Source organism: Pseudorca crassidens, chromosome 4, assembly GCF_039906515.1.
Source record: "Pseudorca crassidens isolate mPseCra1 chromosome 4, mPseCra1.hap1, whole genome shotgun sequence".
Lineage (NCBI taxonomy): Eukaryota > Metazoa > Chordata > Mammalia > Artiodactyla > Delphinidae > Pseudorca > Pseudorca crassidens.
In genome coordinates, this window is record NC_090299.1 from 146,864,816 (window position 1) to 146,886,131 (window position 21,316).

Below are 21,316 nucleotides of genomic sequence, written 5' to 3' on the forward strand. Positions count from 1 at the left end.
CCAATAATCCCACCTCTGCCACCCTGCTCTAGAGACATCATTGTAAATACGGAAAAGACTGTAAGTATTCATTTGCTCACCACGTGAGCATCTATAATCATGGAAAATTAGAAGCAATTTAAATGTTCAAAAGTAGGGGACCAGATAAGTAACATTTGCATGTCAATTCAATAAAATATTATGCATCGAATAAAAATTATGGTTCTGAAGACTGTAATAAAGTGAAAAATGTTTAGCAAGGGGTATTTTAAGTGCTTTGCATATATTATCAATTTTAATCCTCCAGTAATCCATAAGGTAGTTATTGTTTTTAATATTCTTATTCTAAACATGAGGAGACTGAGGCACAGGAGATTAAACAGCTGCCCAAGGTCACACATAAGGGGTGGAGCTCGGATTACACGATACTCTCCCTCATATTAAAAGTAGGTTATAGGGCTTCCCTGGTGGTGCAGTGGTTGAGAATCTGCCTGCTAATGCAGGGGACACGGGTTCGAGCCCTGGTCTGGGAGGATCCCACATGCCGCGGGGCAACGAGGCCCGTGAGCCACAACTATTGAGCCTGTGCGTCTGGAGCCTGTGCTCTGCAACAATAGTGAGAGGCCCGCGCACCACGATGAAGAGTGGCCCCCGCTTGCCACAACTAGAGAAAGCCCTCGCACAGAAATGAAGACCCAACACAGCAAAAATAAATTAATTAATTAATAAAAACTCCTACCCCCAACATCTAAAAAAAAAAATGAATCCGCCTGCCAATGCAGGGGACACAGGTTTGAGCCCTGGTCCGGGAAGATGCCACATGCCGTGGAGCAACTAAGCCCATGCGCCACAACTACTGAGCCTGCGCTCTAGAGCCCGCGAGCCACAACTAAGCCTGCGTTCCACAGCTGAAGCCCGCGCGCCTAGAGCCCGTGCTCCACAACAAGAGAAGCCACCACAATGAGAAGCCCGCGCACCGCAACGAAGAGTAGCCTCCGCTCACCGCAACTAGAGAAACCCGCATGTAGCAACGAAGACCCAACGCAGCCAAAAATAAATAAATAGATTTTTTAAATAAAGTAGGTTATGAAGCAGTATATACAGTGCATGCATTTATGCATGAATATGTGTATATAAATATATATTTAAATGTTCATTCCTAGGAAAAAAGACAAATATACCTAAAACGATGGTATGATTGTATTATGGGAGTGGTGGTAGTATTAGAGGCAGTCGTTACTCCCAAAGAATATTTTCCAAATATTCTTTGTGTGATTATACTAATTCTATAATAAGCCTTACATTATATATATAAAAAAAAACATAGTCTAGCAGCTCTCTTATTCATAAACAGCATCTCCTTAATGTCACGTATACCCTCTGAAACCATAGGCAGGGTTCAAGGAAGGAGCAGAGGTCTTACACTCAGACCTGAATTTCAGTTGTAACTTTATCACTTAATAGCTATGGCAAGTGAGCATGTTACTTAGCCTCAGTTACTTCATCTGTAGCACGGGAATATTAATATCTCTTTCTGGCTTTGTGTGAGATTCGAATGCAATGTGCTAAAGAGCAGGAAGGGCTGACAGCAGTACATATTTAAGTTCGTTTCTACTCCCTCTGCTCTGATGGCCAACCCCTCCCCTTCATTTTGCCGTCAAAAATTTTCAACAAGCTGCATTTCCAGTTCTTTCCACACTTGCTCGTCAACCCCTGTAATCTGAATTCTACCCCTCTAAAGACCTCTCTAAGAAACCACTTTCTCTGTGTCACTGGGTGGACATGTGGTTGGAACTGGTCTTTTAAGACTGCTGTGCTATTGTCTGCTTGGTCCTTGACCTCCCGAAGTCCCTGTGGTGCTTGATACTCTCATTTTCTCAGAGCTCTTTCTCCCTTGGCCTCCAGGATGTTGACCTCTCTTTGTCCTCTTACCTCAATGACTGTATTCTTCTTTACTGTGTCCTTTACTGGCTGATCTTCCACAAAACATGCTTAGATGTAAATGTTATGCAGGTAATTGCCTTATATCTCTTTTCCGTCAGCACTTCACATGAGAGCTTCTCTAATTCCATGCTGTCCGATGTCACCTCTCTACAGATGACTTAGAAATCAACATCTAGGCAATGCTCTCTGCAGCTCACCTTAGATAGTCCTCCCAAGTCAACATGTGAAGATCAAACTCATCTTCTTTCCCTCATTCGTCTCTTTTCACTCAGTATACCGATCTGATTTCATCAGATCATCATCTTCTTAGTCTTTTTGTTGTTGTTGTTGTTAATGCGGTACGCGGGCCTCTCGCTGTTGTGGCCTCTCCCGTTGCGGAGCACAGGCTCCGGACGCACAGGCTCGGCGGCCATGGCTCACGGGCCTAGCCGCTCCGTGGCATGTGGGATCTTCCCGGACCGGGGCATGAACCCGTGTCCCCTGCATCGGCAGGCGGACTCTCAACCACTGCGCCATCAGGGAAGCCCCCTCAGCTCACGTTTTTAATGCAGTATAACTCAGTAAGAACTCCTGTCCAAAACTACATGACAGTGATTCTCTGAGTGGTGTCAATATAATGTAAAAAACCCCACCATTTGAACCACTGATTTAAAAGTTGTCATTCCTTCAATGATACAACAATTAACTATACGACAAGCACTGTTTTAGGCACTAAAGACAAAATGGTGACCAAAACAGACACACTGTCTGCCATCCTGAAGTTTATATTCCCGAAGGATGAGACAGATAAGAAACAAGTCAATGTATAGTCAGATGGCAGCACATGCTAGGAGAGAAGTGGAGCAGGATAAATAAGATGGGAAATGGACGGGAGGTTAAGAGTTGGCGTTGCACGGGTTGAGTCCTCAGATCAGGCCACACTGATAATGTGCTTGTGCAGAAACCTGGACGAGGTGAGAAAGTGAGCCATCAGGATATCTGGGGAGAGACTATCCAGGTGGAGGGAGAACAGCCCTAGCCTTTAGAGGTTGCGCAAGAGGCTGCCACGGTTGGAGCAGAGTTGAGGGAGGAGCGTTGTAGGAGATGAGGTCAGAGGCATAGCAAGGGAGCTGATCCCTTAAGGCTTTGTAGCCATCGTTAGATCTCGAGCATTTACCTTGAGTGAGATGAGGAACCATTCGAAGATTAAAGAGAAAAAAAGTCATTTTCTGAAGTACCTTTTGAAAGGGTCCCTCTGGCAACTGTATGGCCCAAGGGTGCTGAGGGCTATTCAGATAGCACGCATCTTAAAAATAAAGATAATATTAACAGTGTAACAAACTACAGTTGGAGCAGTAACCAAAATACATCAGTCACAGTGGCAAGGACCGGTGTCTGTCCGGCTCCCCATCCACCATTGTACGCCAGTGCCCAGCATAGCTCAGCACTCACAAAAAATGAGTTAAAAAAAAGGGAGCGAATGAATGGTTGCCATATAGCTTAGAGTAACTTGGGTAACAAAAAGACCCAAGATGCAATGCCTTGCACACCGTAAAAGTTCTTCCTCCCGTGACAATCTAAAGCAGTTTGGGGCTCAGGAGAAGAGTTAGAACACTTGCTCCACGCGATGTTTCAGGGACCCAGGCCAACTGCCTCTCTGCCGTCTTTACCAGGTAGCTTCCAGAGCATTCGTGGTTTTCATCTCCGTTCCAGCTCCCAAGAGGAGAGAATAAGTGAGTGTCAAGGCGTGAACCTGGTGAGGCAGGTTATTAGCCAGGCCTGGAAAACATACATACCACTTCTCACAGCCTGTCGGAGAGAAGTCGGTCACATGGCCCCATCTACCTGCCGGAGGGGCTGTGGCTGCGCTGTCGCTGGGCGTGTGGCTCCCGCACTGCTGTGCAAGAAAGGTGGAACGGACTTGTGGGGACAGCTAGCCAGCTCTGCCATAGGTGTCCTCTTAACAGTACCGGGAATTCTTTTTGAATATGGATTAATTTATGAGTTTTAAGCATAATAAAACATAAAACAGAAGGATACAAAAAGAAATTCAGATTTGCCATGAATCCTTTGTTAATGAGAATATTATCACGTACCTTCTCTTAGAGCTCAAGGTTAGAATAATGAACTTGTTTTGACTAGCAGTGTTCATGCAGCCTTCAGACTGAGCTGTTTCTATACTGAGCGAAGGCATTGTTTGAGTGTCCTCTGTAAAGGCTTTGTCAGCATTTTATAGTTTTAGAAGACAAATTTGTTTTTGCTCCAGGTGTTTTCAAGTGCTTCAGTGGTCAAACAAGTTTGGAGCCTAGCTGTTAATGCCAAAACAGAGATGGGGCCAGGGGAAAAAATTGAAAGTAAATTCCACAGTCTTAAAGCTAATTTTTTCAAAGCTTTTGCTCTTTATAGATTTGAGGTCATTTTTATGATTGAGGGGAGTGGTTCTTAAAATTGTTTCTTCTGACACCCAAAAATTGTCCAAGTAAATTATATCATAGAAAATCTGTATGTTTTGAAAGTCACTGGTAGGCCTTCTATGAGGCAGAACTAGGCTTTAGCTGTCTTTTTTTTTTTTTAATATTTATTTATTTAGGCTGCATCAGGTCTTAGTTGCGGCATGTGGGATCTAGTTCCCTGACCGGGGATCGAACCTGGGCCCCCTGCATTGGGAGGGCAGAGTTTTACCCACTGGACCACCCCAGGGAAGTCCTATCTGTCTTTTTTTAATGCAATTCTAAAAGCAAATTTATCACATTCTACATAAAGACGTAATCTCTTCTTTGCTATTTCTTAAAATTACCTATTACCTTTAAAAGATCCTAACTTTAGAAGACTAATTAAAATTAAGTTAATGTAATAAGTCATTATTTTTAATAAGAATTGTACTACTTCAACTTTAATAAATGAAAACATCGATGACCTACTCTTTTACCACACCTAGAGAAGTGTTTGGGACATAAAACAGTTTAAAACCTTCAAAAGGCGTGGAGTCGGCGTTTCTCATAAAACCAGCACTATTAACAACTACAGAGCGTTTGAAAGTCCAGTAGCATACTTCTCTTACAATGGAAGCTTTCTACATTTCAGCCAATATTTTGACCTGTGCGTTCCATTTTCCCCTTCCCCCCATCTCAGTGAAGTGGGGAAATTGCTGATCTATTTCTTAACCTTCCCTCCCTAAACCCTTAGGCAAAGGATGCAAGTTAGAATCTATAAAATGCTTTGCAGCCATGGTAAGAGGTACTTTTGTTACTCTACTCCTGGACCTTCACTACCTTTATTATTTTCCTTCTGAAAAAATTAGGGTAGGTTGCCAGTTGTAACACATTCTTCCCAGATTCCTGTTTCCCAGAGGTATAGGGGCAACCCAGCTACCTTAGCAAAGGAACACGGCGTACTTGCATGCTGCTTTGGTGAAAGCAGACTGAATATTCAGTAGTCTCAGTCATGTGGAGGACAACATGAAAACTGGAATTATTGTAAAGCTTTAGAGAGGAATACTGAACAATACTGAAAGTCACCCTTTGTCAATTACATGTATTAAAAACTCAGGTCCTTGGAGAGGTATAAAAAACACAGATCAAACATTTTTTAAAAAGTGGCGGGGGTGGGGGGCGAGGGAGTTGAAGTTACTGCTTGTTTTAACCCTGGAAATCAGCTAAAATTTCTCACATTTCACACCTGCTTTTCTCAGAGCTTTTTATTGTAAAACATAGCTATCTCTTTTCTATAATTCTCAAAACCTATATTGCTTAAATCTTGGTTCTTTCTGTTTTGGGAAAAAATCAGTCTTCTAACATTTTTCTAACTGAAGTATCTTTAAATTTAGGTAATATTATGGTTTATTTTTTCTTCCTTCTTTCTGAATATTTCTTAGCTTCAACCTGAAGGTTTTGTTGGGTTTTTTTTTCCTTTTTTGCGGTACACGGGCCTCTCACCGTTGTGGCCTCTCCCGTTGCGGAGCACAGGCTCCGGACGCGCGGGCTCAGCGGCCATGGCTCACGGGCCCAGCCACTCCACGGCATGTGGGATCTTACCGGACCGGGGCACGAACCCGTGTCCCCTGCATCAGCAGGCGGACTCTCAACCACTGTGCCACCAGGGAAGCACTGAAGGTTTTTATTTCTGCTGAAATAGTCATTTGTATTTACTGTAATTATAAATGTATTTCATTGATAGTGTTTTAAAGTGATCTGAAGGTAGAGGGTTGTGCTTCCCCTAGGAATTCATGTTTCAGAGCATCAGGAAAACCTAATGCTATTGCACTAGATCTTACACTAAAGATTTTGATAATCTATTGAAGATTACCAATGAGAACAAAGATTCTTTGTCATAGATCCCTCTTTATGAGGAAGATCACATTCAGGTAATAAGAGCAGCTACACTTTGGCTTCATGAGAGCCATTGTAGAGAGGCCTCTTCTAACTCAAACTTTAGAGGTATAAAAATGTAAGTATAATTGGATGTGGTTATAATTTTTTTTTTATTTCTCAGATCCATTCTAAAATTATCTAACTGTGTAAATTATCTAAACATGTAAATTGGTGTGCAGTAATGGCAGACCAATGCTTGTTCTAGTTCCTAGAACATCATCTTAACTGTGGGTAAATAGAAGCAAAATATTTCCTTGGAGATTTCACAGTTTTAGAAGTCATAATAACATCAACAACAACAGCTACTATTCATTAAAAGTACAAGGTATTATTTTAATGCTTTACGTGTATTATCTCATTTAATCCTATGACCACCCTATGTTTATTGTTGCCATCCCCCTTTTCCAGATGAGGAAACTGGGAGTCAGGTAGGGTCTTACAGTTGGTAAATGGTGGAGCTAAGATTCCAACTGAAACATTCTGGCTCCAAAGCCACCATTATAGCTATTATGGGATGCTGTCTCCCTTTGTTATTATTCTTGATGGAGCCTATGGTTTTTGTTTGTTTTTTGTGGCTGCGTTGGGTCTTCGTTGCTGTGCGCGGGCTTTCTCTAGTTGCGGCGAGCGGGGGCTACTCTGCATTGCGGTGCGCGGGCTTCTCATCGCGGTGGATTCTCTTGTTGCGGAGCACGGGCTCTAGGCACGCGGACTTCAGTAGCTGTGGTGCGCAGGCTCAGTAGTTGTGGCTCGCGGGCTCTAGCGCACAGGCTCAGTAGTTGTGGCACGTGGGCTTAGTTGCTCCGCAGCACGTGGGATCTTCCTGGACCAGAGATCGAACCCGTGTCCCCTGCATTGGCAGGCGGATTCTTCACCACTGCACCACCAGGGAAGTCCCGAACCTAGGGTTTTAAACTTTAAGAATTCCAGACAGGTTGGCCACACCACCATAAATGGAAAATATTTACCAAGCCAAAGATAAGTTATCCAGTCTTATTTTGTGAAGATTTTTGTATATGTCAGTTTCATGGGATCATTGCGAACCTTAATCAGATATACTTTCCGACGGGCTTTTCATAAGGAGAGATTATAAACATGTAGATGAATACATGTTGCTTCGCTATGTGTTCTTTATTTTGATAACACAGAATACATGGATTGTGCTTAATGGTCTTTTAATGCAGACATGAATCTTTGACTTCAACGAAATTCAGTTCCCGATCTCCAAGGCAGCTCTGTATTTGGGTCTCCCGAATGTAAACGAGCTCCTGTTTGCATATTTGTAATCTTCCTGCCTGGGGACGGCTTACTTTGTGCTCAGTCACCCGAGATGTATTTAGAAACTGTTGGCCGTTTTTACAGAGGCACTTAGAAAACCTTACAAATATACCTCCTGATAAAGCATTAAGCCCTCTTGGTCAGCCTGAAATACACGCTATTTGAAGTAAGTTTCGTGTTTATATTTTTTGTCCATCTTGGCTAATATAAAGATTCACATTAAATATCACAGAAAGAAAGGTTCTCAAGTTAACTCCATGTCTTTTTATGGCTATTTTATAGCTTAGATACAAGCTACCTATTACCCCAGATCATATTGTCAATATAGACTGAAAAGATGTTAAATAGACAATGAATGTTACATTGGCTTCTGATCACATTGGAGGTCAGATTCCTCAAGTCTAGCTCTAATGCCACCCTGGTATTCTGGGAGTCTGGGTTTCGTTTATGTTTAGCTATAAAATGTGGATAATAACTAACAAGAACGTTATAGACCACAATGACCATTCCTGTGCTGCTATCAGATACCTTTGTTAATGGAATGGTAAAGTTCAGCGTATAATTTTATGCCAGCAGTGTCTAATAAACTGTCATAATTTTAAAGATAGGACTCTGATGACTAGAAGTAATATTTGCTTGTTATCCGATGTTTCTATTTTAAAGAAAGGAGGGTCTGTTGTTGCATACGTCTTACCATTCCTACTGGGCAACAAATGGTTCGTTTTGTTACAGAATATGGAAAGTCTCAATCCCACACCATCTCCTGAAAGGATTGGACCTGATGATGTTGAACTGACGTCTGATGGAAGGTAATTTTAGAGTTTTCTCCTTACACTGTTTATAAGAATGTGAATAGACTTTTTTTTTTCATTTAGTGCAATGTGCATTGTAAGAACTAAAAGGAGTAGAATTAAAGGACTATATGTTTACCAACAGTATTTTATAGCGAGGAAAATGGTTAAATGGAAAAATCTACCGTGGTGCTGTTAAAGGCAGATAACCATATTCCTGTTTTGTGTTGTTTCTAGTTTTGTTTCGTTTTGATTAATGTTTCTGCTTTGTTTTTGAATTTCATAAGAATTTTATTTAGAGCTACTGAGCTTCTAAAATAAATGAGATCGTAATTTCAATGAATGAAAAGCATTGTTATAAAACAGAATGACATCTTATGATATTTTGTTTGTAGCAAAGAAAATGAAAAGGACTGCAGACAGACCCAGCATTCTGAGGTGAGTAGCTAACAAGTAAGATTTTGACTGTGACAGGTCTGTCCCTACATTCTTGAGAGTTAGTGTGAAGTATTCTTAGCTTATCAATAAGGGGTGATGACATTCAGTGACGGGATTGGGATTGGTGAGAAAGACAAATGCCAAGACATGAAGGTTCCTTGAGAAATCAGAAGAACTCCACTCTTTTGCTTTTGAAATTCTTTCATTTTGCTTGTGAGGATAAACTCCAATAGCATGGAGATTACTCCTTAGGTTTTCCATAACATAAGACAAAACAAATACCAAAGCTACTAGTTTTATTTTCCATGATCTCATGCAGTTTTTAAGTGATTAAAATAAATAGTGAATTTTAGTGGATGTGTCAAAGAGATGATCTCATTAATTTTCAAAGTAACATAAAATCAGTTCAAGTTATTAAATCCAATTCATTTTCTGAGTTTTGTGTCTTGTTTTAAGTAGACAACAGAGAAAAAATATCTCACTCCCTTCTGTGGTCTAGATCTTAAAGTTTTGGTGACCTTCCTGGCTTCCCTGTTGTCCTCTGGGGGCGTAGCCTTGCTGACCCAAGTATTTGGTTTCCTTTGCTCCCGACGCTGGCTTCCATTCAGGGTTCTGAGCCTCATTTTTCATTCATGCATGTGTATGTAATCCAGTACTTCCAAATGCTTCCAGCTGCACCTTCAATCTTATTAATCAGCTTTCTTTTTGGCAAGAGTTAAAGCGTTTCTCAACCTGTTCTTGGATTCTGACTCTTGATATATTAATTATACATAGAACTTCCCGTCTAACGCAGTGGTTGTTCATCTTTTTTATACACTAACCTAACCCACTGATGGATTTATTTAGTAATATATATTGAGTCCTACTATGTGCAGGCGATGTGCTAGGAGCTGGGATTTAATAACAGCTGCAGTTCTACCTCCATAAAGTTTTCCAGTCTAGCAAATGAAGAATTCAAAAGCTACGGACCCCCTTCTTAGAAAAATGCCCACTCATGTAAAATTTGGCATAAAATTGCTAGAAATGAATGGCCACCTGACACCCCGCCTGCGCCGTGCCCTAGACTCCCCGTATCTCCTCTGTGCAGTTTCTCACGTGCACTCCTTCACTAACCAGCCAGGCGAAGGGAAGAGAAGCTAGAGGCTGCTGCTTTTTGACTTGACAGATTCTGAGCCGGTGCTTTCGTGTCTTATTTCCAACTCGTTTATGCTTCCTTCCTTGAGACCCAGGCAACAAACAGCCCTTCTTTCCTTGTCTCTAGTCACCTTTTCTCAGAGCCCAGCATCCCCATGATAGTGTTGTTTTAGTTTCCTTCTGTTTCCTCCTTTCTCTGCTCTCTTCCTCTGCTCACCGCAAGCACCTACTCATCATGCCACTGAACCTCATTTTAAAGAAAATGGCTTTACCAGCCTCCTAGAGAGTTCTTCTCAGTTATTCCCTTTTATGCCTCGTATCCTTTAGGAGATAAAAGGGTAGAGAGCGGCCTTTGTGGATGAACTACGTAACTAACTCATAAATTCCAAGTGGCGCCCAAACAAAATGGGTGCTGAACTCCGTTTACCTTGGTGTTTTTGTGGACAGCTCCCACAGCAGAGGATGCATCATGGGGAAGGAATCTCAAGTCTTTCTTCCATGGGCCAGGATCTATTCTTACTTGTGTCGTGCATGTGCATTTACCAATCAGCACCTAGCCCACTGTTGGCACTCCTGAAGCTCTCACTAGTAATAGTCATTGTAATCATGGTGATTTCAGCTAGGAGATAAAATTAGGCAGTGAGTTAAAATCCAGACTAAGCTCTCTGTGTCATCTTTCTTTCACAACTGCACCAAAGGAGGGAAAAAAGACATCACTCCACAAGATTAGGATTGTGTTTCGACTTGTGACGGCATGTGTCTCCTTCACTGAAAGAAATGTATTTTATTACTAATGAAGGACTGTGAAAAGATCTGTCTTCCATTTCTAAACCTCTTTCCCTTGTCTACAGTCTATCATAATTTCCTACTTTTTAATATATGGAGCACTTTCTAGAGCTTATACAACCCAAATAGTTAATCTGGTTTTCTGAGAATATCGCACGAATTCCTAAATCTCAGAGATGGAAAGGAAGTCTAGAGGTTGGTTACCCCTAGTAGAATTCTGTTTGTTACTTTTTCCAAGTCTCCTAGAGCATCAGATTGAGATGCTAGAATTTACATGCCCACTGTGAATGGATGTGATGATGTTTCCGATTTCATTTTCCCTTAAGGCAGATTTTGTCCTCATTAATATTGCCCTTGAAGTTTTTCCTTATAAACGCCCAGATTCATATACGATAACACGGCAGATGACAGGTGTTGGAGAAAGGTGCTTGGTCTTTCTTGTTTCACTGGTATTTTCATCAGAACGAGGAACACTAACATTCACCGTCACAGATGCTCCTCTCTCCTCAGCAGAGAGGGGCTGGCTCAGAGTCTGCTGCTCAAAGGCAAATGCCTGCACAGCTGTGACTGCATGTTTTAAATAATCATTTTGCAGCCCTAAGTGTGTTTTTGTTTGAAGGCATGTGTTGAAGAGTAAACATGGGCCTATACTTCGTTGCACGTCTTTTTACTTTCTTTTAATGATACAACTTATCCAGAAACAGAGTCTGCTGAGATCTCGGCTGGTCAATGAGAGTCATCCATTTCTAGGTCATCTGAATTTCTTAATGTGGTTTGCATTAAAATTCATCTAGTGACACATTGGCGATGGGGAAAAATGTTAAGAGTCCCTTCAAAATGTCAAAGATTTAAGTATGATTTCTTCAGCTAAGCTTTGGAAAGGCTGACATTTTAATAAAATACCGTTGGGCTGTGGATGAAATAGGATAACATGTGCAAGAGCTGAAGCCCCCTGTTCCCTGAGCATGTGGAGTTCAAAGACTTTGTTCTGTTTGTTTTTAAACTCATTTGACAACTGGAAGTATCCAGGAGAGAGGTTGTCCTTCAAACTAGCAATTTCTAGATTCTGAAAGACAACACTGAAACATTTTCAGAGTTCAGTTTACAGTGGAGTGTATACCTTACGCTTCAATTTGATTCCGTTCAGTAAGTTATTTTCTGTTGTGGAAATATTTTAGGCTTCCGTCTAAAATCCAGACTAGTAAAATTACAACCTTATTCTTAATCTTTTTGTGAAGAAAGCAAAACATGTAAAAATTATTAAGTACATGGATGGGTGTTACATTACCTGGAAGAGGTCCTTGTAGTCAGAAGTTTACGGTTGATGAAGTGTTAAATTCTTTCAAGATATTTTTACATTCTTTATGCTTTCTAAGCCTACTGTTTTAAAAGAGCTTAGAAGCATACCTTTGATAACAAACAGGACATTCATAATAAACAAAAGACTATTTCCCTTTTTCTTATCCTGCTTCCAAAAAAAAAAAAAAAAGTGGGGAGAGAAGATAAAACTTTCTAATCAAGCGTAAGAATTAATATTAATTGTCACAAGAGCTTAAGTGCAGGCTTTTATTTGCCCTGAGAAGGTTTGAGATAACTTCTGAAATATCCCTGTCTACGAGTGTTTATGAAATGGATGACTCTGTTATTTCAGTTTCACTGTATCTCATGGAAGCTTTAGGATTTGTTACTGGCTTTAATATCAGAACCAGAAAAAATGTAAAAGCTCTATTTGTGTAGATTCCTTTCCAATTCCATCCAGTCTCGAAAGGCTACAGAAGCTTCACGATTCAGATGAATTGGGGGAATTTGTTATGTTCATTTTCCTTTATTGTCAAGCCAAGCAGAAAATGTTTATACTTCCATGTGGCCCTTCTGTTAACTCTGTGTGGTTCCTTCCTGTGCACACTGCCTTGTGCAGGGCACTGATACTGTCCTGTCCCGCTCTGGTGAGCTAGTAGTTACTGCTGCTTATCCAAATCCTGTGTAGGGAGGGAGAAGGGGTAGAACAAAAATTCACCAGCGATTTGATGCCAGGGCAAGAGCAGGATCAATAAAGTCAGGAGAGAAAAAGCCGGGCCCAGCCAGACAGGGACAAGTCCTAACAGGGATCAGGTGGATGGACTAATAGTTAATGGTTCCTTTCCCTGAATGTGAAATGTCACGTGCGGCCCCAGGCAAAATGAGCTCTCTCTTATTTGCTCCCAAGCACCCTGTGGTTTTCTTTTATAACATGCATGTGACTTGGCACTTATGTGATCAGTGAATCCCTTCCACACCAAATCCCCTATCTTGTTAATCCCTTTAATTCCAGTACCTAGCACATAGTACATGTTCAATAAACACTTGCCCAATGAATGAATGGGAAGGGGAGATAGCGTATAAATGGAATTAGCATTTCTTCTACAGTTATTACGGGCTGGCTGTTTTTATGCTACATGTTTTTCACTTAATCGTCACAACTTTATGAAGTTTTGTTCCTGTATGAGAGGAAAAGAATCTCAAGTACAAAGAAGTTTACTCATTGAAGATCTTGCAACTGGTCACCTGTATTTGAACTCCAGTCTCTTACTCTAAAACCCATATCTCACATACCCTATTGTCTCTCCAAAGAGCCAGTCCCTCAGTTCATTTCATGACATGAATATTTAGCATGTTTTTGTATGGTACCACATTTTGGACAAGGGTTTAGCGTGTGACATCACAGCACAAGGATCTCTGAGTTGATAAGTGTGAAATGAATGTATTTACCCTGATTTAACTGAAGATACAATCTGTGTAAACAACAAAAGTTGAAACCAAAAATATTTTGGTATTTAAGAACGTCCTTGACATTTTAACAGTAATGATCTAGCCGGAGAAACAGACAAGCAAGTAGACAGGCACGATACTCTACAAATAAGCGCTGTTAGAGAGTGGGAAACAACCTGGTGAGGTGCCTCACCCAGACGAGCCTGACAGACGTTTGAAGGACGGGTAGGTTTTTGCTAGTGTATTGCTATAGAGCCTGTGTAGCCTCCGAGCAGTATCCTGAGCTCCACGTGCCTGTAAACCCTGGGACCACACCAGCAGCCCACCCTGCAACCACAGGCAAGGTGACTGTGTCTGGTTCCGAGATCAGAAACTGGGAATCAGGCCTAAAGCTGCAGCAGGCAAGTGAACGAGCAGCCCCGGGGACCGCTCGGAGCACAGCAGCGCAGCACCGCGTGGGCGGATGTGCCGGTGAGTGAGCCCTGCCCAGTGTGTCCGTGGCTGTGCGAGCTCTTGTGGGTTTGCGTAGGACGCATCCCTCCCTTGCTGTGCAGATCAGCCGGGGGGCCCAGAAGCTCGTGTGAGTTAATACAGGTCTGCGGTGTGAATGACACCCCGTTGCAGATGGTACAGTGCACGTCCTAAGCACGCATAACTGATGGCCCTGACTGGCCTCTGCTTGACTCCAGATACAGTGACCTCTTTGCTCAACACGTACAAGATGACCGTGCCTCAGGGCCTTTGCACTTGCTTTCCTTCTTCCTGGAATGCTCTTCCCACAGAAGAGCATCTCCTTCGTGTCTCTGCTCACACGTCACCTTACTGGAAAGACTGTCCCTGGCCACCCAAGAAAACCACAGGCCGTGGCCCGTACCTCCATCATCCTCCTTACCCTGCTTTGTTTTCTCCATGTCCGTAGCACTACCTGACTTTTTTTTTTTTCTTTATTAACTGTCCCCTTCTTTAAGATTTATTAGGACAGAGACTTGACTTGGGCCACTGAAATTTCTCCAACATCTAAAAAACTGTCAAGCCCATGGAAGGCCCTCAAAAATTATTTCTTAGATGAATGAGTAACTAAATTTTCTCTTTGTATCTCTAGCACCTGACATATCATAGGCAGCCCTGTTATAGATATATAATATGGGATATATATTCTTATAATTGAATAAACTAGTACAATTTTGACCTGATTCTCTTTGTCAGAATAATAGAGTCCTATCAAGGTTGTCTGTCCCAACATCCTACCCAGGGTGGTAATCGCTCCCTCTCCTGCATTTCTAACGCCCAGACTTGACTTGAACACTGTGAAGGGCAGCTCACCGATTCACAAGGTGGACTGCCGTGGCCTCACACCAAAATTGAGTTTCCAGAGCTTCCCTGAGCATAGTTGCGTGTCTCACACAGAGCCCGGCACAGAGTGGGTGCACCAGCCCACTGTTGTTGAAGGAGTGAGTAAACCCATACGTTCCGGAGGAAAAAACTAAGGAAGAATTTTCTAATTTTAATTTTCTCACTTTGCGGTTGGTGCTAATTTGGATGTGGCAATCATAAAAAGTACACGTTTTCAATTAGCTTGTGTGTTTGCGGAACTGGGGGATTTTATACACGTCACATCAAGCACTGCAGGACTCTTGAGTGCCCTGAGGGGACACAGGTACCAGGGGGAGCAGAGCCGGTAACTGGTGTAGCAGGGGGTGCCAGCTGCCTGTGAGCCCGGCTTGAGGGCTGTGGGTCTTCCCAGCAGCGTGCGTTCCCGTGCCTGAGGCGTCAGCCTGGAAAACGCACGTTTCTCCAGGATGAGTCAGTTTTTTCAATCCTTCAGTGACTTTCTATTATCTACCACAGGATCAAATCCAAACTTAGCCCAGTATGCAGGGCGTCTGGCGGCCCAGCCGCTTGTCCGACCCCCTCGTCACGTGTGCTAAGGACCGGCACCCAAGCCTCTCGTCTCCTGGGGTCACTGTCCCCCACTCCTGCCCGCCTCTCTGTATGAAGTGCTCTCTGGCCCACGCAGCCCCCAGACGCTGTTGTTGATCCATGATGGGAACACCAGTGGCTCTCTAACCATTTTTCATAATGCGTCTAAGACTCTGCCCCGCCCTGTCGTAGCATGTTGCACCTTGAATTGCAGTTTATATGCCTCCTCTCCCACTCCTCTCTTGAGCATCTTGAGATGTAGCAATATTTCACTCATCTTCCTATGGTGCCTAATAATAATAGAAAGAGGGATCGCTTCCATTTGTGTGGCTCTGCTCCAGGCACCGTGCTAGAGGCCTTTCATACCTTCTCTCAGATCTTCAAAGGAACCTTGCCAGGTTAGTGTTTTCAATGCCGTTTTATAGATTAGGAAATGGAGGCTCAGAGGAGTGAAATGGCTCAGCTAGGGCACCGAGCTGCTAAACGTCAGTCACACTTCAATCCCAGGTCTGCCCGGAGGGAAAACTCATGTCCGCTCCTCTGCTGGTCAGTGGCTTCAAAGATGTTCCTCGTGAAGAAAGTGCTGTACTTACCACATGGAATCATATCTCATGTGCTTCCCTTTTATCTGTCTCTAAGTGTAACAGTTATTAGAGATCTTTATTGACAAAATGTTTATTTGCTCTATGAGGTTCTAACACACACACGCGCACACACACACACACACACACACACACACACACGATAGGTGACTAACTGATGCTGTAACTTTTAAAAAGCTGAGCACCAGATTGGGTCATTCAACTCTGTCTACTTAGGATTCAGCTCAGGGAACAAATGATTTTTGTGACATAAATGCATAATCTGTGTGTTTTTTTCCCTACAATAGACAAGCAGAATGTTTAAAGTGTCTTAAAGCCCCAGATTTACTTCGCATTTGCATCTTTCAGTAGCTTATCATGAACTGATTGGTGATATTTCATTTTATCGCAAATGTAAAGAGAATGCTTCATTTCATGGCAATATAGTAGTAAAAGCCCTATCTATTCCCCTGGTGATATCAAAGGAGGGTGAATAGCTATTAAAAGGAGGTGGAAGTCTTAGTACTGCTTTATTTTAAGCATCAGAGTATTTCTCATACATTAACAGAATCATTTATGATTTCCAGATGTTTGTTTTTTATTTAATGATGGTATATTTGCGAAAATAAACTTCCGGTTATTCTCAAAGAAAATCTTTTGTACAGATCTGTGCCACTTGAGAATTGTGTTTTGAGGCAACACTTTTATTTGTAATTTTATGAGAGAGGAGAGTATGGCAGTGCTTGGGTTTTACCCGATGCCAGAGGACAAGGTAAAAAAGACTAAATTTCAATGCAGTTTTTTAAACATGAAATCACTTAGTTAAAAGAGCAGCCTTTGGGGGAGAGTCTTCCCATCCCCCAGACATCCTAGCCTGGTGTGCGCACCACCAATAAACAAAACCAAGGAAACAAGCCACAGTTGCATATTTGTAAGGTATAAATTATGCATCTCTGACTTGCCAGCTCTTGCCTTTTTACTTAAAAAAAAAAAAGTCGTGCTCCCTGTGTGATTTTGGCTCATTTCCAGAATGTGTATTCCTTACCGCTTAGCTGCTAGCTGCGACACCAGACCCCCTTGCCGTCTGAATTTGCGCAACAGTGCATACCCAGAGCTCCTCCATAAATAGTCTGTTCTCCCCACACTCGAGGCAAAAACAACCACAGGAAATCTGGGAATGTGCAGCTAGCCCCGCTTAATGGATCTCAGCCTGCAGGGCCAGCAGGAGAGCACACGTGTACACAGCCTCCGCTCCTGGCCCTGCAGCACAGTTTACCTAAGGGGCAAGGAAGTCTGCGTGCAGGAGACACCATGTTGCTGCTGCAGCCTTGGCGACGGCACTAGCTGAGTTTTGGCTTTTCGTTTACAGTCTGGAGAGCCGTCCTCCTTTAAGGAAACACAAACTCCTTTTCCCTCCTTCCTGGCCCCAGTCAGTAATCATCCAGACTGTCAGCTGCCAGCAGTTATCAGGAAGAGCAGCCGCAGAAAGCATCTTGTCTTTCTTCCAAAAGCAAAGTTAAAGGAGCGCAGACGGATGGTCGCTTTTTGCATGCAAGTGGCCAGCTAGCATCCAGGGGGCATCAACCTATGATTTCGGTTTCCGTGCCGGGGACATCAGCAGCTGTGGCTTGGGAGGTTTCACCCAGCAGGAGTGGAATTGCTGCAGACGTGTGGGGGTTTTGATGAGCAGTAAAGATTTGGGGACGTTGTGCTGTTATTGCAGGACCCCACCATGAAGATCCAGGAGCGTCCCAGCCTACCTGACAGCAAGCTGCAGAGGGCCCCAAATGCTGATGACCAGCAAGAGAGCTTTGTCTCCGGAGTGCCGGAGCTGGACCTGACTGCATTGTGCGATGAGAAGAGCTGGGAAGGTAAGGTCGTCTGCTGTTTGGATGATTTAATAGTGGAAAAGCATATGTAAATTAGCAGAAAGGAGAACCATGTTGGATGTGTGGGTGAGAGCGAGAGCTGTGTGTGCAGAAGTAAACCACATTTCTAAATGACTGAAAATCCTTCCCCTGACATAGGAATGTGTCACGTTCAGTGTTGCCAAGAGTAACTGCAATCTGTGAAAGAAAATGTGCTTATCCTTTATTATAGTGTCACCTTGCAGTCCTTTTTTTTTTTTTTTTTTTCCTCATTTTGACTCTCCAGGGGTGCTGATGTGTGAGTGCCTTTTTCCCTCTAGGAGTACAAGCTGAGTAATAGGGAACTGGTGTGCGTTTAGGGTTTGCTGTCAGTGTAACTGCTTCCCCCTGCTACATGCCCACCATCCACCTCCTTGGCTAAGTCTCCTCCCCATTTTTCAAGATGATTTTGATCTGCTTTGATTCTATGTTTGTTTTTATGGATAGAATTTTTAAATCCAGGTTAGCAAACAAGGAATTTGCTTATCAGGAAAGCACTGAATAAAAGTGCTTCTTCTTGAAAGCCTGTAATACATTGCTTTAGATTGGTTTTTCTACAGACTTTTGACAAAAACGTTAGAAATTTACTTCTGCGGAAGAAGAGGGTATCCTCATCTTGTCAAAACTGTATTTCAGGGAGGATCCTGCAGCAGTTCTGTCAAGCTGCTGTTCTTCCATTTTCCATGTGTCTGCATCCAAACATATCAGTGTGTGTCCAAAATAAGTGCCCATCTGCCTCTAGGCCGTATGTGTGCTTGAAGGCTACAGAGAGGGAGAAATTGTGCTCCTGAGTTCAGAACAGCAGCCTGATTTAACACAATGACTTAGCAGAGAATGACAACTATTAAGAAAATCAGTCTTTTTCAAAAGCACCTGAGTTTCTTGTCTTCTGCCCACCCCTTTTTAACCAAAAAGTATTCATTATGTTAACGATCTTAGATGAAGGGCCAAAAGATGATCTCAAAAGAGCACAAGGTGAAAAATAGTGGCACCCGTGATGCTCCTTGCATCGGGCTTTAGGGAAACAAAATCAAACTGGTTTTTTATTCTAATTTTCCCTCTTTGCAATCTAAGAAACGTGTTCCAGTTCCTTCTGTTGTTGTTTTGTTTTGTTTTCCCATGTCATTAAGCAGTGGATCTGGGATTTTGTCAGATCGTCCCAGCCCATCGTCTGTCCACTGGGGGAAGAATTCCGGGTTTTTTGTTCTGTTTTTAAGCGATCCGTTCCTGGCTGGTGTTCGTTGTTGTTCTTTTGTGTACTTTGAAATAATCAGGTGTGCTTTTCATTCATACATTAAAAACAACCTTACCACCCCACCAAAAAAAAGTCCCATGGTAGCCACTGTCACCCAGATAAAACAAAAACAGTAGCCAAAATCAATGCTATATTTGGGTTTCAAGAATATGGTCTCCTCCTATCATTAACATACAGCTCTAGATAAAAACTAGGACTTTGGGTCAGAATTCAAATTGGCCATATTATCTTGATGATTTATTGAGGAAAGGGGAAGGTAGGTTCTTCCTCCTCCTCCTGAAGTGGACTCAGGTGTTGGATTGTTTTTACTTTGGTTAATCATAAATTTATAGTCTCTTCCAGCACACTTAAAGAGGCTAAATATAACACTGAAAAATCTCTCCAGAGCGGGTGAAAGCTAGCTTATTGTTTCCTTAAAACTATTTCATCACTTAATATAAAGAACTTTCTGCCAGATAAAAAATAAGATGAAGGGATAATATTTTATTATATTTTGTATTGGAAAAGTAGATGAAATTTTTTTTTTTTTGCGGTACGCAGGCCTCTCACTGCTGTGGCCTCTCCCGTTGCGGAGCACAGGCTCCGGACGCGCAGGCTCAGCGGCCATGGCTCACGGGCCCAGCCGCTCCGCGGCATGTGGGATCTTCCCGGACCGGGGCACGAACCCGCGTCCCCTGCATCGGCAGGCAGACTCTCAACCACTGTGCCACCAGGGAAGCCCCTAGATGAAATTTTTAAAGCTTATGGAGAGAAAGAAATACATTTTACTGTGCTTGGGAATGTGAATTGTGTTACCCATGTAATTTATGAAATAAGTAGTTTTAATGTTTTTGTTCTTGTTTTTGTTTTGCCGATTACTGCATTTGTCATTGAACTTGCATATCTCAGAAATCTACGTGGATTCATTTCAAGGCTGTTTAGATCATTTGGTTACTGCTTTCACTATATTTATATATATATTCATTTATTTTAAAGGTCCACTTTACATTATAGCAGTAATATAGCTGTAAGTCTAGTCAAAGGAATTTTTGCATAAAGCGTGGCTAAGATGAGAGCAGTCAGTTCAGTCACTGAACTGAACCACTTTTTCTATAGCTTCAGTAAGAAACAAAATGGTGGCTTCCCAGTAAGGAATTAACTTGGCACTAATTTAAACGGTGGATGTGAAACCAGTGCAACAAAATACATAAACAAAAGGAGTAGTTACCGAAACCGTATGAGCCAGTGTCCCTCTATAGGTCTCCGTCACTAGTCTCCAGACCACCATGTAGTGTAACCCCCTCTTTTTGGTTTGCTTATTCTCCATCCCCGAGCCATAGTTCATTCTCATTCCCAGAATATCAGGTGAGACAGTACTTAATGAGCAGCCTGCTGGTACTGTTCTCCGCCGTGTATGCTCCCACGTGGAAATGATGCTCTCTGGCTTCTGGGGCATATGGTATCAGGGAAATAAAAAGAAAAATGAAACTGATAGTAGGTTCCATAGGCTACGTAGAGTGGAACCCTCTCAAAGAGCATGTGGGATCACGGTCTCGTTGTGCTTGTTGACAGATACATAACACATGCTTGATCTTCTTTTTTCTCTACGTGTAGCTATGTATTAGGGCACATTATTTGATCTGGCCACATGACAGCAACATCATCATCACTCTTGCTAGGGTTTCCGCTCTCCAAAATTAAACGAATACACAAATCAAATGAACTCGTCTTCCTTCTTTAAAGTCCTTGAGAGTTACATAATTAGAATGTTCCTAATCAGCCAGTTCATGTTGATTTCCACCCCTTGTGGAAGGACTGAGATGTAGACACTTGGTTACTCTATTAGATTTGTCCTGGTGAAATCAGCTTCGAAAGAACATTTTTTAAAGGACATAAAATACTTCAGATATCTTATTCATCACTTACTGCTTATCAAAAATAACTGTAGAAAGGAAATTCTCTAAAAAAGAAATGATAGAGAAGCCAGGGATCTTCAAGATCTTACAGTTGAGCCCTCCCATTATACGGCTAAGAAAGCTGAGGCTAAAAAAGGCAACATGATGATTCAAGATCACTGTCTCCCGACTTCCACCCTCTTTCTGAGCAGTGCCGGTTCAGTATCGTGGCAGGCAGCGGACCATGAGGTTAAGAGGCAGACACATCGAGAGTTCAAATCATGGCTCTACCGCTTAATCAGCTTTGTGGACAAGGTAGTCAGCCTGTCTCCGTT

General features: G+C 42.5%; 1 protein-coding gene across 3 annotated transcripts in view; it reads left to right on the forward strand.

Annotated features, from left to right (window-relative positions):
- Positions 1-21,316, forward strand: part of FAM13A (family with sequence similarity 13 member A) — a 331,953-nt gene that overhangs the window by 277,285 nt on the left and 33,352 nt on the right. For all 3 annotated transcript variants that reach the window (XM_067736973.1, XM_067736972.1, XM_067736974.1), the window contains exons 12-14: positions 8,280-8,356; positions 8,734-8,776; positions 17,669-17,816. In XM_067736973.1, coding sequence (XP_067593074.1) covers positions 8,280-8,356; positions 8,734-8,776; positions 17,669-17,816 — 268 coding nt within the window. The remainder of the gene's footprint in view (positions 1-8,279; positions 8,357-8,733; positions 8,777-17,668; positions 17,817-21,316) is intronic.